The sequence below is a fragment of the Pteronotus mesoamericanus genome, unplaced genomic scaffold (assembly GCF_021234165.1).
Source record: "Pteronotus mesoamericanus isolate MK-2021 breed Mesoamerican mustached bat unplaced genomic scaffold, CSHL_Meso_final contig_130, whole genome shotgun sequence".
NCBI lineage: Eukaryota > Metazoa > Chordata > Mammalia > Chiroptera > Mormoopidae > Pteronotus > Pteronotus mesoamericanus.
Window position 1 is genome coordinate 9,520,884 of NW_026555060.1, and position 14,140 is coordinate 9,535,023.

Genomic DNA, 14,140 nt, shown 5'->3' on the forward strand with positions numbered 1-14,140 from the left:
GGTTCTCAAGTGTGGTTGTTCTCAATTTAATTATAATTTTGATGAGATCACAGAAGGAGCCAAGCACAGCATTTATCTACTCCAACATCTTGACCAGAAGCCAAGAAAGAAATTTTTGTATTACCTTTTAAAAAAATATTTACCCAAAGTCCTATATCACCTTTTAAAAGTTCAAAGTTCAGATATTTTATTATTATAGTTATTTAAATAATTTTTAAATTTCCAGCATCACTATAAATTACTGGAGATTAGGAAACATAATTGTGCATATCCTGGAGCACCTAGAATAAAGCCTCACATGTAAGAAGAATTTTTCATATTTTTGAATGTATGTAAATGAGCAAATGGAGTTCTGTATAATGAAATGTTAAAGGCATCTAATACCTTAATTCAATTATTTGAATTTCTAGAAATATGACAAATTCAGTTGAGTTATGTGGAGGAAGTGTGTCATAAATAAGAAGGAACTGAGAAATATGTGGTAAAGTAGAAACTGGACTATGGTATATATTTTTAGTGTCCTTCAATTGTGAGCTTATAATTTTAGATTAAAAAATTTAACCTTTTCATGACCCAATCTCATGTTCCATTGAATACATCTTTTCAAGTCATACAATTCTCCTTAGAATTCTGATTAATTCTTTCTCCAAATGGAAAGCAGATGTGTTAGGAACATATTTTTTCCCTATTTTTCTCCCTCTCTAGTAATAATGTACAGTTTTCAGGTTGTCGTAGATGACCATGTTCAAATAACTGAATGTCTTATTTTATGTGACAAATTAAACTTTTTATTGCAATGGTATATAAAAAGAAATAATTATAGGTTAATACAAATCAGTATTATAAGGACATACTATAAACAAAAGCCTCTATTTTATGTATTTTATATATTTATATTTTTATACATTATATATACTTTGTATGTAATATATTAATTTTACATATATAGTTTTATAAAATTTTATGTATTTTAATATATAATAAAAATATAGAAAATAAAGGCTTTTATATTTTACATATAATATATTCATATAGTTTTATATATTTTAGTAACAGTAAAATATGTATAAAACAGGATTTTGTTCAAAGTATATTCCTAATAGTTCTATCGAATTAGTCATATTATAAATATATTCATATATACTGAAATTCTATATATTTTTTCTACATATTATGCTTTTCTTTTTTTTCTTGCCTTAGGCTTATACTTGATTAACTGATTATATCTCATTTTTCTCCTTTTTTTCTCTTCCTCCACCTTTTTTTCCTGTTTTACCACTAGCCTAATTTTTTCCTTGCAGAAAACATTTCCTCAGTGTCTGTTTTTTCAGTCCATCTCCTTGTCTTCTTTGTCAACATATTTGGTCATGACTTTCTATTTAATATGCGTATGGCCCCACAGGTTTATTCTTTTCTCTTTCTTGGAGGGAGCTTAATTTAAACAATCATTTCTTCTTAGCTTTCTGAGAAACAGAATAGAAGGAACTTTCTAGTGTTTGCAATTCCAACCCACCTAAATACAACTAAAAACTAAATTCTCATACTTTCCCACACAAAAGATAGCTCATGTACTTAAAATCAGACAAAAACACAAAATATAACAAATAAATAATTTAAATTTCTTAATGTTAGTGTTTTGCAGTAATACTCTAAACTGCCTAATGGATATGTAACTCTAATCTAATGCATACCATAGTATTTGGATAATATTCGTTTAGAGGTAAAATAACAGTTCGGGGCTTACTATGTCATATATCATAATCCTCACTCCATGAGAAGATGGAGGATAGTAAATGGCAGAACTAGGATATGACTTTACATATGAATGATTCTATTTCTGTGTGAGATCACATAAGAATGGTGTATATTATCATTATTGTTTTCAAATTTGATACTTAAAGATATGATTTTTTTTTTTCCTAGAATGTCATGAAGCCAAGCTTAAGAAAGCTAATGACTGCTATTCAACAATCCCAGGAAAACAGTAAGCTACTTAAAGTTTGTCTGTACTTCTGCTATTCACTGATTTGAAGTTACAAATATCTTCATATATTCTTTATTTTGTTTTACTGTAGTAGAAGCAAAATATGCCATTGTGAGACCAGAAAATAGGACCTTATATAAGGACAATAATTTTCACAGTGAAAATGAAGATGTTGTTGAAACCCTTCCCAACACATCAGAAAAAGTCCAGGGCTTTTCTCAACCTGCCTTTTTGTCACTTGAACCTCTTCTAAAAGCTTCTGAAATGTCCTTAGAAGTCATTGGTATTCCAAAGGTAGGTTGGTTTGTTATTTTAACTGTTTTTTTTCCCCTGATTTTTCACATAGCATACCCCTGATCCTTATATCATAATGACAAGGATCCTAGAAAGAAATGGAATTCTTCAAGATCATGATAGGAAACAAGTATACTAAGAAGAGCCATACACGTGCAAGATTGGGATTTATACAGGTTTAGGGGGCATAAACAGTTCTTACATATGCCATAATGGAAGGAAAAAATTGGAAAGCAACTAGAAAGAACAGGTAGATGAATGTGAAGGTAATGAAGGGGATGAAGGGGGAAAATTATTTTAGAAGAGCAAGATGAAAATAAAGGTTTAATAAAGAGATTCAAGATGAAGAGATTATTATGAAGACACAACAGAAACAGGAGACTTAAGTGAAGGCAGGAACTCACTATATTATGAAATATGATAGAAATAATTTTAAATGCAAAATAAGAAAAGAAACCCAGGTAATGAAAAAAATTCTCAGACTCTTCTGAATTACTTATAGCTGATTTTTACAAAGAACTGAAGGAAATTGAATTGTCGCCTTTTTCTGGTTATTAAAGTTTTAATTTGAAGTTGTTTGTTTAAATTCTCACCTTTAAGTTTAATACATTGACATCTTACGTTTTATCTAACAAAACCTGTGTTCATAAATAATGCAGATTGAAATCTGTTTTAGGCCTTCTCAGGTTTATTATGAACTATGAATTTTTACCCTTCTTTTTCTTGTTGTTTCTAACATTTTACTATTTGGTATATATTTAACTTATCTTACACTTTGGTATAATCTTGGTAAGCGTTTTAGATTATTTATTTATTTATTGCTGGTAAAGGGAAAAAATAAACATTTTATTTTGTTTTTTCGTTCATTAAAATTAAAAATTATGATTATGGGGGACTTGCCATCAAGATGGTGGATTAGACAGACATGGCTTGCCTCCTTGCACAACCATACCAAAATTACAACTAAAGTATAGAACAGCCATCACTCAGAAACAACAAAAATCAAGTTGAATGGAAGTTTGACAACTATGGACTTAAAGAAACCATATCCATGCAGACTGGTAGGAGGGATGCAGATGCAGAATGAGTTGGTCCCATACCCATGTGTGGTGGATAAAAATTTGGAAGGGATATATCAGGAGCAAAGAGCCCCAGCCCCACGCCAGGACCCCCATCCCATGGTTCCAGTGCCTGGAAGATAAGTCCCCAAAACTTCTAACTGTAAAAACCAGTGGGGTTGAGCTGGTGGAAGAAACTTCATAAATCCCAAGTAGTTCCTCTTAAAGAACCTACATATGGACTCACCTATTCAGACTTATTCCCCCTGAGCTCCAACAACAGGTTAGCAGTTTGAAACGCACCAGTGGCATACAGGGAGAAACTGAAGTATCTGGCACCAAAGCAAACAGGGGCCATTGTCCCTTTTCAGAACCCTCCCCCAACAGAGCCACAGAGCCAGCAAGCTGATACCATATCTGAGACTCCATCAACCTGGCTTACACTGTTTGGCCTGCCCTAGAGAGCATACACGCATGGCCATCGACATTAACAATGGTGGGGAGATATCCTGAATGAGTTGGGGGTCTGGAAATGAGGGTAATGGGAGAAAATCAGGACAAGTATAACAGCATAATCAATAAAATATAATTTAAAAATATAAAAATAAAATTTATAATTATGTAAGAGGTTCTTAATCTCTATTCATTAAATGGGGAATAAACTTTAAGCTGAAATGCTCCTAAATAAAAATTATTTTTTCTGTAGAGATTCATTTTTAAAATTATTTTTAATTGTACAATTCCTTTTATATGAAATATCCAGAATAAGCTAATTCATAGAGACAGAAAGTAAGTCAGTGCTTGCCAGAGGCTGGGGATGGGGGGAATTGGGAATGTCTATTTAATGGGAATGGGGTTTCCTTTGAGGAGATAGAGATGTTTTGGAACTAGTAGTGATGGTTGCACAATATTGCGAATATACTAAATGCTACTGAATTTTGCACTTTAAAAGGGTTAATTTTATGTTTCGTGAGCTTTACCTCACTAAAGAATACTGTCATAACAATAGTAAATTAAATTAAGATAATGTTACATTTTATTTTTAGTTTTTAAATTATAATTGATAAACAGTGTTATTTAATATTTGTTTCACATGTACAGCATAGTGGTTTGAGAATTATATAATTTATAAAGTGATCTCTCTGAATATTCCAGTACTCACCCAGCACGATACATAGTTATTACAACATTATTGACTATATTCCCTATTCTGTATCTTACATTCCTGTGACAATTTTGTAACTTTCTATTCCTTTCACCTCTTTCACTTCTTCTCCCTCTTCATCCTCCAACCCAACAACCCTTCAGTTCGTTCACTGTGTGTATGAGTGCTTCTGTTTTGTTTCTTTGTTTTGTTCTATAGATTCTACATATTAATGAAATCATATGGTATTTGTCTTTCTCTGCCTGACTTATCTCACTTAGCATAATTCCCTGTAAGTCCATCCATGTCACAAATGGTAAGATTTTATTCTTTTTATGGCAGAATAATATTCCATTGTAAATATTTACTAAGTCTGTATCCATTTGTTTATTGATGGGCACTTGGCTTGCTTTCATATTTTAGCTTTTGTAAATAACACTGCAGTGAACCCAGAGGTGCATGTATCTCTGAATTAGGGTTTTGGATTTCTTGCATATATTCCCAGGAGTGAAATTGCTGGATCATATGGTAATGCTATTTTTAATTTTTTGAGGAAGCTCCACACTGTTTTCCATAGTGGCTGCACCAATCTGCATTCCCACTAACACTGTACAAGGGTTTCCTGTTCTCTATATCCTTACCAACACTTATTTGTTAATTTATTGATGATAGCAATTCTGACAGATGTGAGGTGATTTCTCACTATTTTCATTGACATTGAGCTACTTTTCATATATCTATTTGCCATCTGTATGTTTTCTTTGGAGAAATGTCTGTTCAGGATTTTGCCCATTTTAAATTAGGTCATTTGTTTTCTGGGGTGTTGAGTTGTATGAGTTATTTATAAATTTTAGATATTGTCCCCTTAATAGATATGTCGCTGGTTAATGAGTTATCCCATTCAGTAGGTTGTCTTTTTGTTTTCTTGATGGTTTTCTTTGCTGCGAAAAACATTTGTTTGGTATAGTGCCATTTCTTTAGTTTTCTTTTGTTTCCCTTGCCTGAGGAGAGATATCATAAAAAATATTACCAAGAGTAATGTCAGAGTTTACTACCTATGTATTTCCTAGAAGTCTTATGGTTTCAGGTCCTATATTTAAGCCTTTAATCCATTTTTAGTTTATTCTTATATATGATGTAAGAAGGTGGTATAGTTTTATTTTTTTTTCCATGAATCTGTCTTTTCATATATTATTGACCATATAGGCATGGCTTTATTTCTGAGATCCCTATTCTGTTCCACTGGTCTATGTGTCTGTTTTTGTGCCGGTACCATGCTGTTTTGATTACTGTAGTTTGATGTCAGGTAGTGTGACACCTCCAAATTCATTCTTCTTCCTTAAGATTGCTGTGGTGTTCAAGGTCTTTTGTTTTAGTTCTGTAAAAAGTGTGTTTGCTCTTTTGATAGGGACTGCGTTAACTCTATAGATTGTTTTGGATAGTCTGGACATTTTAATGCTATTAATTCATTCTATGCATTCTATCCATGAGCATGGTATATGCTTGTATTTATTTGTATCTTCTTCAGTTTTTTTCTTCAATGTCTTGTATTTTCTGAGTTCAGGTCTTTTACATCCTTGGTTAAATTTTTTCCTAGGCATTTTATTTATTTTTGGTGCAGTTGTAAATAGAATTGTTTTCTTAATTTTCTTTCTGGTGATTTACTATTGGCATATAAAAATGCAACCAATTTCTGAGTATTAATTTTGTATCCTGCTACTTTACTGAATTCATTAATCAGTTCTAGTAGTTTTTTGGTGGAATTGTTTGGGTTTATTTTATTTTAATTTTTTTAATCCTTACTTAAGGATATGCTCCTTGATCCTAGAGAGAGAGGGAAAAGGAGAGAGAAAGAGAGAGTGAGAACATCAATTTGAGAGAGAAACATCAATTGATTGTATCTTGTATTCACCCCAACCGAGAACTAAACCCACAAACTGGGTATGTTCCCTGACCAAGACCCGAACCTGCAACCTTCAGTTTATGGGATGATGCTCCAACCAACTGAGCCACACTGGCCACGGCTGTTCAGGTTTTTATGTATAGTATCATGTCATCTTCAAATAAAGAAAATATTACTTCTTCCTTTCCAATTTGAATATCTTTTATTTATTTTTCTTGTCTTATTACTGTAGCTAGGACTTCCAATACTATGTTGAATAAAACTTGTGAAAATGGACTTAAAAAATACTATAATATGAGATAAAGAAGGACATTATATATAATAATAAAAGGATCAATGCAACAACAGAATATAATCCTTGTAAGTATTTATGCATTCCACATAGGAGCACCTAAATATATAAAGCAAATCATCATAGGCATAAAAAGAGAGATCAACAGTAATACAGTCATAGTGGGGACTTTAATACCCCATTGACATCAATGAATAGATCTTCCAGACAGAAAATCTACAAGGTAGCAACAACCTTTAAGTGACACAATAGACCAGATGAATTTAATTAATATTTTTAGAGCACCCCCCCACAAAAAAGTAGAGAACATGTGCACAAAAGAAATGCATTTTTTAAAGTGCACATGGAACATTTCTAAGATAGATTACATTTTAAGCCATGAAGCAAATCTTAATAAATTTTAAAAATTAAAATTATATCAAACATGTTTTTTGACCACAAATTACAAGAAGAAAACTGAAAAACACACAAACACCTGGAGGCTAAATAATATACTACTAAACAATGAATGGGTTAACAATGAGATCAAGAAAGATATAAAAGTTACCTTGAGACGAATGAAAATTCATAGCAATACCAGCCTACCTCAAGAAACAAGAAAAATCTCAAACAATTTAACCTTACACCCAAAGAAACTATAGAAAGACTAGTAAGCAAAGCTAAAAGTGAGTAGAATGGAGGAAATAATAAGGATCAGAGTGGAAATAAAGTATGGTCTAAAAAACAATACAAAATATCAATGAAACCAACAGCTGGTTCTTTGAAAGCATAACCAAGATTGATAAACCATTTATCAGATTCATCAAGAAAAAGAGAGAACCCAAAAAATAAAGTCACAGATGAAAGAGAAGTGACAACTAACACCACATAAATACAAAGGGTTATAAGAAAATAATAAAAATAATTACATGCTAACAAATTGGACAATCTGGAAGAAATGGATAAATTCCTAGAAACAAAACCTCGCAAAACTGAATCAAGAAGAAATAGAAAATCTGAGGAGATGGATTACTACCAACAAAATTGAATCAGTTATCAAAAACCTCTCAACAAATGAAAGTCTTGGACTAGATGACCTTACAGGTTAATTTTACCAACCATTCAAGGAAGAACTTACATCTATTCTTCTGAAACTGTTCCAGAAAATTCAAGAGGTATGAAGACTTCAAAGCTCTTTTTACAACACCAACATTATCCTGACTCCAAAACCAAAGACATTCCAAAAATAGGAAATTGTAGGCTAATACTCCTGATGAACATAGATGCAATAAAAATTAGCAGACTAAATTCAACAATACATTAAAAAGATTATATACCATGATCAAGTGGGATTTATTCCTGGGGTGCAAGATTTGTTCAATATCTACACATCAATTAATGTATTATACCAAATAAAAGGAAGGATACAAATTATATGATCATATCAATAGATACTGTGAAAGCATTTGATAAAATCCAGCATCCAGTTATAATTTTAAAAAAACTCAGCAAAGTGGAAGTAGAGGGAACGTACCTCATTGTAATAAAAACCATATATGACAAACCAACAGCTAATATCGTACTTAATGGTAAAAGCTAAAAACATTTTCCTTAAGATGAGATCATGTTTTACATTTTAAAATCATCAAATGGGCTCATTTAAAACATGTCTGTTAATATGGTTCTCTAAGCAGCTCTTCGTGTGGTGCAGTAGCTGCAAAGACTTATATTATGTGGAAATCACATGAGTTACTTATTCAGTCCCCTATGACTGGACAGACAGTTGTTTTGCCATTGTAAACAATGACGCAGAACATCTCTGAGCTTTAGTCTGCAGCCTGCTCCAGGTCAGAATCAGACTGAGCAGGACTGGGCAGACTCACGGATTCCCTCTCCATGTTCTCAGAGTGCCTATCGCAGTTCTTCACTTTAGGGTTTGTCAAGGAATGGGGGGACAAAAGGAAGAAAGAAAGCATAGGAAGGCCTGAAATGGGAGTGGAGGTAGAATGGGATGGCAGAGCCAAATGTGGTTTCATCATGGGTTTGAGAGACTGGCAGCCTAGGTTTGAGCCCTCGCTGTACCATCTCCTAGCTACAAGACTATGAGCAGCTATCTAGCCTCTGAGAGCTAGAGATTTTGATTTATATTGTCATAATAATATCTGCAATTAATGGACATATATGCAAATACCAAATGAATGAAATCACAATTTTGAGTTTTTTTCTCATATAAAATGCTTGCTATTAAAAAATAACAAGGAAAGAGAGTATACAAAATTATCTCTGAAAGATGATTTTTTACTTTTTAGAATATCTTTGAAAATGGATACATTACATATTATTCTTAAGAAACTTTATTAACTTTAGTATTCATAGTTGTTAGATCTAGTATGAAAATGCTTTCATATCTAATTCTCAGACCTCCTGGTGACTTGATTTTTTAGTCCCTTTTTCATTCAGTCCTCCTTGATAATCATAGATACACTTGAAGCCTTTAAATCTTCAACTTGGATAATCATAGTCTTAATTAGTTTTTATACTAGATTTTTTTAAATACATCTCTAGGTATCATCCTATATGGAGTAGACAGGTAATCAGAGCCATTAGTATGTTGTTGACAGGGAAGTAAGAAAACCATGTGAATTTTAAAATAGAGTTTTATATTTCTTTTATACATCATAGTGGTACTTTAAAATGCCTCAATTTTATAATCACATAAGCATTTCTCTTTTACAACTTAAAACTTGCCTTTTAAAATTAATATTTAAAAAGTAGTCTTCTTCTAAAATTGTGAATTGGTATTTTGCCATCAAATTTTTTCATTAAACTTAAAATGTTTATATGGAAATATCCCCAAAATATTTGTATATATTTGTAAAAGGGTATTTTATATTGTTGAAACAAATTTTGAAATGTATAACTGAAAAATTGAGTCCCATGTTGTTCTTTTACCTGTGCACTTGTTTTATTTTCAAAATTTTAGAAATTCTGTGTAGGTTTGCATTATTGAATTTTATCAGTTTAGTATATTTTAGAAATATCTGTCTTCTTAACATCATATGCTTTTCCTGAATAAGGTCATCTATTTTTACAAGTGTATTTATCTAGATCTTTCTTCTAAGTCTGCTGGGTGTCTCAAATTTGTTATGCCCCAAACTGAAGACATTGCCCTGACCCTTCCCCCTTTCCTGACTCTGTAGCCTGCTCTGTCACCTGATTTCCCATCCTCATACATAGCAGCACTGGAACACTGAAGCAGGAAAAATCCTGGTCTGCAGCCCTCCCTGAGATCACCACATCCAGTCACTCACCAAGTTTAATACTTTCTACCTGATGCCATTTTTTATGTCAGTACTTTACTTATAGTAATTTACTTTCTCACTTTCGATTTTGAAATACTCTTTTCTAGTTTTGCTCTCCTTATGTTCATCTTTACATTGCTGCCAGAGTGACTGCTCTAAAATATATTTGTGATGGTGTAACTCCCCTGCATATGTAGTGGCTCTCCATTACATTTGGGCAAAATTCATATGCTAGCATGACAGTTGCCTGTTTTGATTAGACTCTGATTCTCCAGTTTTATCTCTCCCTCCCATTTTCGCCATTCCAGTTTTACCACATTCCTTTTGTGCCCTCACTTACCTTATGCTTTTGCTCATGCTGACCTTTCTAGAATGCCCTTCATGCTCCCCCTCTGCGCTTAGTACATCTTTCACAATGTATCATTTCTTGAGCTTCCCAGATAGAAAAGACTGTTACCTCTTTTTTGCCCTTACTGTAGTTTATTCACTTTAGTTGTAGAACCAGCAAATGATACTTCTCTTATTTTCATTATCTCTACCCCTACTAGAAAATAGGGCAAAATCTTTTATTTATATATCTAGTTTTTCCCAGGTTAGAGTGTATGATTTATAGATACAGTAAATGTTTATTTTCCTAGTGATTGAGTGAATGTGATTGGGCAAGTGAATGAATATGACTTTTTCTAAAGTTGGGTTTATGTTTATTTTGTTCTGCTTTGTTTTTATAGGAAAAAGCAACAAAGCCAGAAATTAAAAACAAAGGAAATGGTATTGATATTATTGAAAGTGCTCCACAAAACCAAACAAATAATAACAATTTTACTTATGTTGATGGAAAATATAAAAACAATAGTAGTGGTAAGTTAGTGACTATATGAATTTTTTCCTATGCTTAAATGCTGGTATAAACAAATCTAATTTGTATAGATCCAAATATCCATTTTTAAAGGGGTTTATCTTTTTGCTATGTTTATTCAAAAGTATCCCAACTACTACCATCTTTTTCTTCCTGCAAATGCTTCAACCCTCTGAAAATCTTTTCTGCTATTACTTTTAGTTTATCGAAATATTCATAAATGGAGATAGACCTGTATATGTATTTAAAACTCATAATAAAAAATGTTCACATTAATGTATCTGTGACTTCACTTTATAGACAAACTGGCAGCATTAGGATTAGAAGATGAAGATAGAGAATCACTTTGGGACTCTGAGGTACAGTTTTTATTATTATTAATTATTGTTATTATTTTAGATAAAAAATATGCTTTGACTTTCTTACCTCTGTATTTGCCCAATAAAATTATTTTCTTATATTTTAACCTATAATTAATAAAATAACTATGTGCTTAATGCAGGGTGAGGCAAAAGTAGGTTCACAGTAATTTGTGTGGGGAATAATATAATAATTAATTATAATACAAGAATAATCTTTTTCACGTACTCTCAACTGTCCCCATACTTTTGCCCCACCTTTTATAATAATACTGCATAGTACAATTCCACTAATATCATGATTCACTTAATAAAATCAGTGTAGTATATTATAAATAACTAAGGCTTTGAAATCATAAGTAATCAGTTTGGGTTCTGAAGTTAAGTGTATCTAAAATCTAAAGAATTATTCCATGGCAACCTATGGCCAGTGTATGTTACTGTGGTTTATTATATGTGTGTGTAAAACTCCTAATGAGATTCAGAGAGAAGCAGTATGGATTATAGTTTTTATAACTTGGCACTTGTAAAGTTAATGCATGGGACTCCAAAGTAGTGTTCAATTTTGATTGTCAAGTAGATGCACAAGGAACATTTCCAGAGGAAGAAAAGCATGGTGAATAGTAATAAATATGTAGGATTATAACAACAGTTTGGCTTAGTGGTGTTTCAATAAGTAACAGCTGTTTTCAATAGTTAAAACAGCATGCATTGCGTACTTTATGGCAACTTTAAACATAATTTAAAGAAGAGTTTTTCTTACTATTTTGCCATTTTATTCGATCATTTTTCCTATCAAAAATTTTATCAAGTAATAGCTTTGTCTAAGCCTTAGAGTACATAAATGAAGCAGGTTTTATAGTATTTTGTTTATACTTAACACACTCCAAAGTTTCTTATGTCAAGTGTTTTTAACACTAAAAAAAAAAATTCTGTCAAGTATTTAAAATTTTTAGCAAGTATAGTTATTAGATAATGTGTTTTATAAGTTTTTTTTCTAAAATGTCTTATTTTGATGGAGAATGCAAAGTAGAAGTAGGTAATTTGAAGATAGTTGCTTGTTGAAATGTACATATACATCAGTATTTTGTCTAGGAAAGTATTTTCTCTGGCTTTTCATGCTCAATATACAGTCAGTAGCCAAATGAAGATTTTTTTAAAAAGCATGATCTAGAGAGCATATGTGAGGTTTTCTATTTAAACGTTTTATTCAGCACATGCTTCTCTTAATTTTAAGTCTAATTGCTTTTAAAGTAGGAAATTGAGATATTTTCTTAGAAAGGGGTTAGGAAATCACTATGTAACTCATTATTGATATAAATTTTAGGAGAGTTTCTCTGCAAGTCTTCCACAGGAGCATGTTGATCATTTATCTGAAGCTGTAGATCAGAGAGAAAAAATTATACTAAAGGAACAAGTAGAAGGTAAGAACTGTATTTTATAAAAAGTCCTTTGACAAATTGCTGATTTAAAACACGAGCACTCATATATTGTAATAGTCAAAGAAAACCACCTGCTAAATGCATAGTAAGTAAAAAGAAAAGTGATAGTAAGTTGTAAATCTTATCAGGTATCAGCAAGAGATTAAATTGAGAGTGCTACTGCAAGAGCTAAATTATTTGTTCCCATTCAAGCTTCTCTGAGGCCTGAGGAAAGTGAGGAGATAAGGAAGAGGCAAAGAATAAAAAAAGGATTAAAGAATGAGAAGGTAGACATACAGGGAGTAACTGAAGGTAAAAAAAGCAGGTATATACAGGGTGGGGCAAAAATAGGTTTACGGTTGTGAGTACATGAAACACAGAGTTTATTCTTCTATATTATCTTTTAATTATTGTATTATTTTTTTATACAGACAACTGTAAACCTACTTTTGCCCCACTCTGTATAGTAGGAGGTGATAAAATAAAATAATTCTTTTTAAAAAAGGAAGAGGAGTGTTTGAAATATAAGAAGAATATAGAGAGAGCGTCTAGTACCAAAACTTACCAGAGAAGTACAGCAAAAGTTTGCTACTCTTTCTCTTTCCTTCACTATTGGGAAGTCATTATGGATCATGTAGAGATGTATTTTATCTACCAGAGATGAGCATAAGCATATGTGGTCAGCTCTAAATGTCTACACTGTGAAGTCATACAAAATGTTGCTACTTTATAGGATGATATTCTACAGCCCAGAATGAGAGCATTGGAAAAAATGAGAGAAGGATCAGCTATGGGGAGATCAAAGAACTTATAACCTGATGAAAAATCCAGTAGAAAGATTATGACCTCTATTTTTTTAAGTATATTTTATTGATTATGCTATTACAGTTGTCCCATTTTTTCTCCCTTATATCGCCCTCTGCGCTGTACCCCCCTTCTCTCCATCATTCCCCCCACCTTAGTTCATTCATGTCCATGGGTTGTACCTATAAGTTCTTTGGTTTCTCCATTTCCTGTACTGCTCTTAATCTGCCTCCTGTCTATTTTGTACCTACGAATTATGCTTCTTATTCCCTGTACCTTTTCCCACAGTCTCCCCACTCCTCCTCCCTGCTGATAACCCTCCATGTGATAACCATTTCTGTGATTCTGCTCCTGTTTTAGTTGTTTTCTCAGTTTTTGTTTTTATTTTTTTGCATTCAGTTGTTGATAGTTGTGCATTTGTTGTCATTTTACTGTTCATAGTTTTTGATCTTTTTCTTAGATAAGTCCCTTTAATATTTCATATAATAAGGGTTTAATGATGATGAACTCCTTTAACTTGACCTTATCTGGGAAGCACTTTATCTGCCCTTCCATTCTAAGTGATAGCTTTGCTGGATAGAGTAATCTTGGATGTAGGTCTTTACCTTTCATGACTTTGAATACTTCTTTCCAGCCTCTTCTTACCTATAATTTTTTTTTTGAGAAATCAGCTCATAGTCTTACGGGAACTCCTTTGTAGGGAACTGTCTACTTTTCTCTTGCTGCTTTTAAGATTCTCTCCTT

General features: G+C 32.2%; 1 protein-coding gene across 2 annotated transcripts in view; it reads left to right on the forward strand.

The window, feature by feature from the left end:
- The window catches only part of ANKRD26 (ankyrin repeat domain containing 26), a 124,734-nt gene that overhangs the window by 30,082 nt on the left and 80,512 nt on the right, over positions 1-14,140 (forward strand). For both annotated transcript variants that reach the window (XM_054592025.1, XM_054592017.1), the window contains 5 exons: positions 1,924-1,984; positions 2,076-2,278; positions 10,685-10,814; positions 11,113-11,171; positions 12,499-12,595. In XM_054592025.1, the coding sequence (XP_054448000.1) occupies positions 1,924-1,984; positions 2,076-2,278; positions 10,685-10,814; positions 11,113-11,171; positions 12,499-12,595 (550 nt within the window). The remainder of the gene's footprint in view (positions 1-1,923; positions 1,985-2,075; positions 2,279-10,684; positions 10,815-11,112; positions 11,172-12,498; positions 12,596-14,140) is intronic.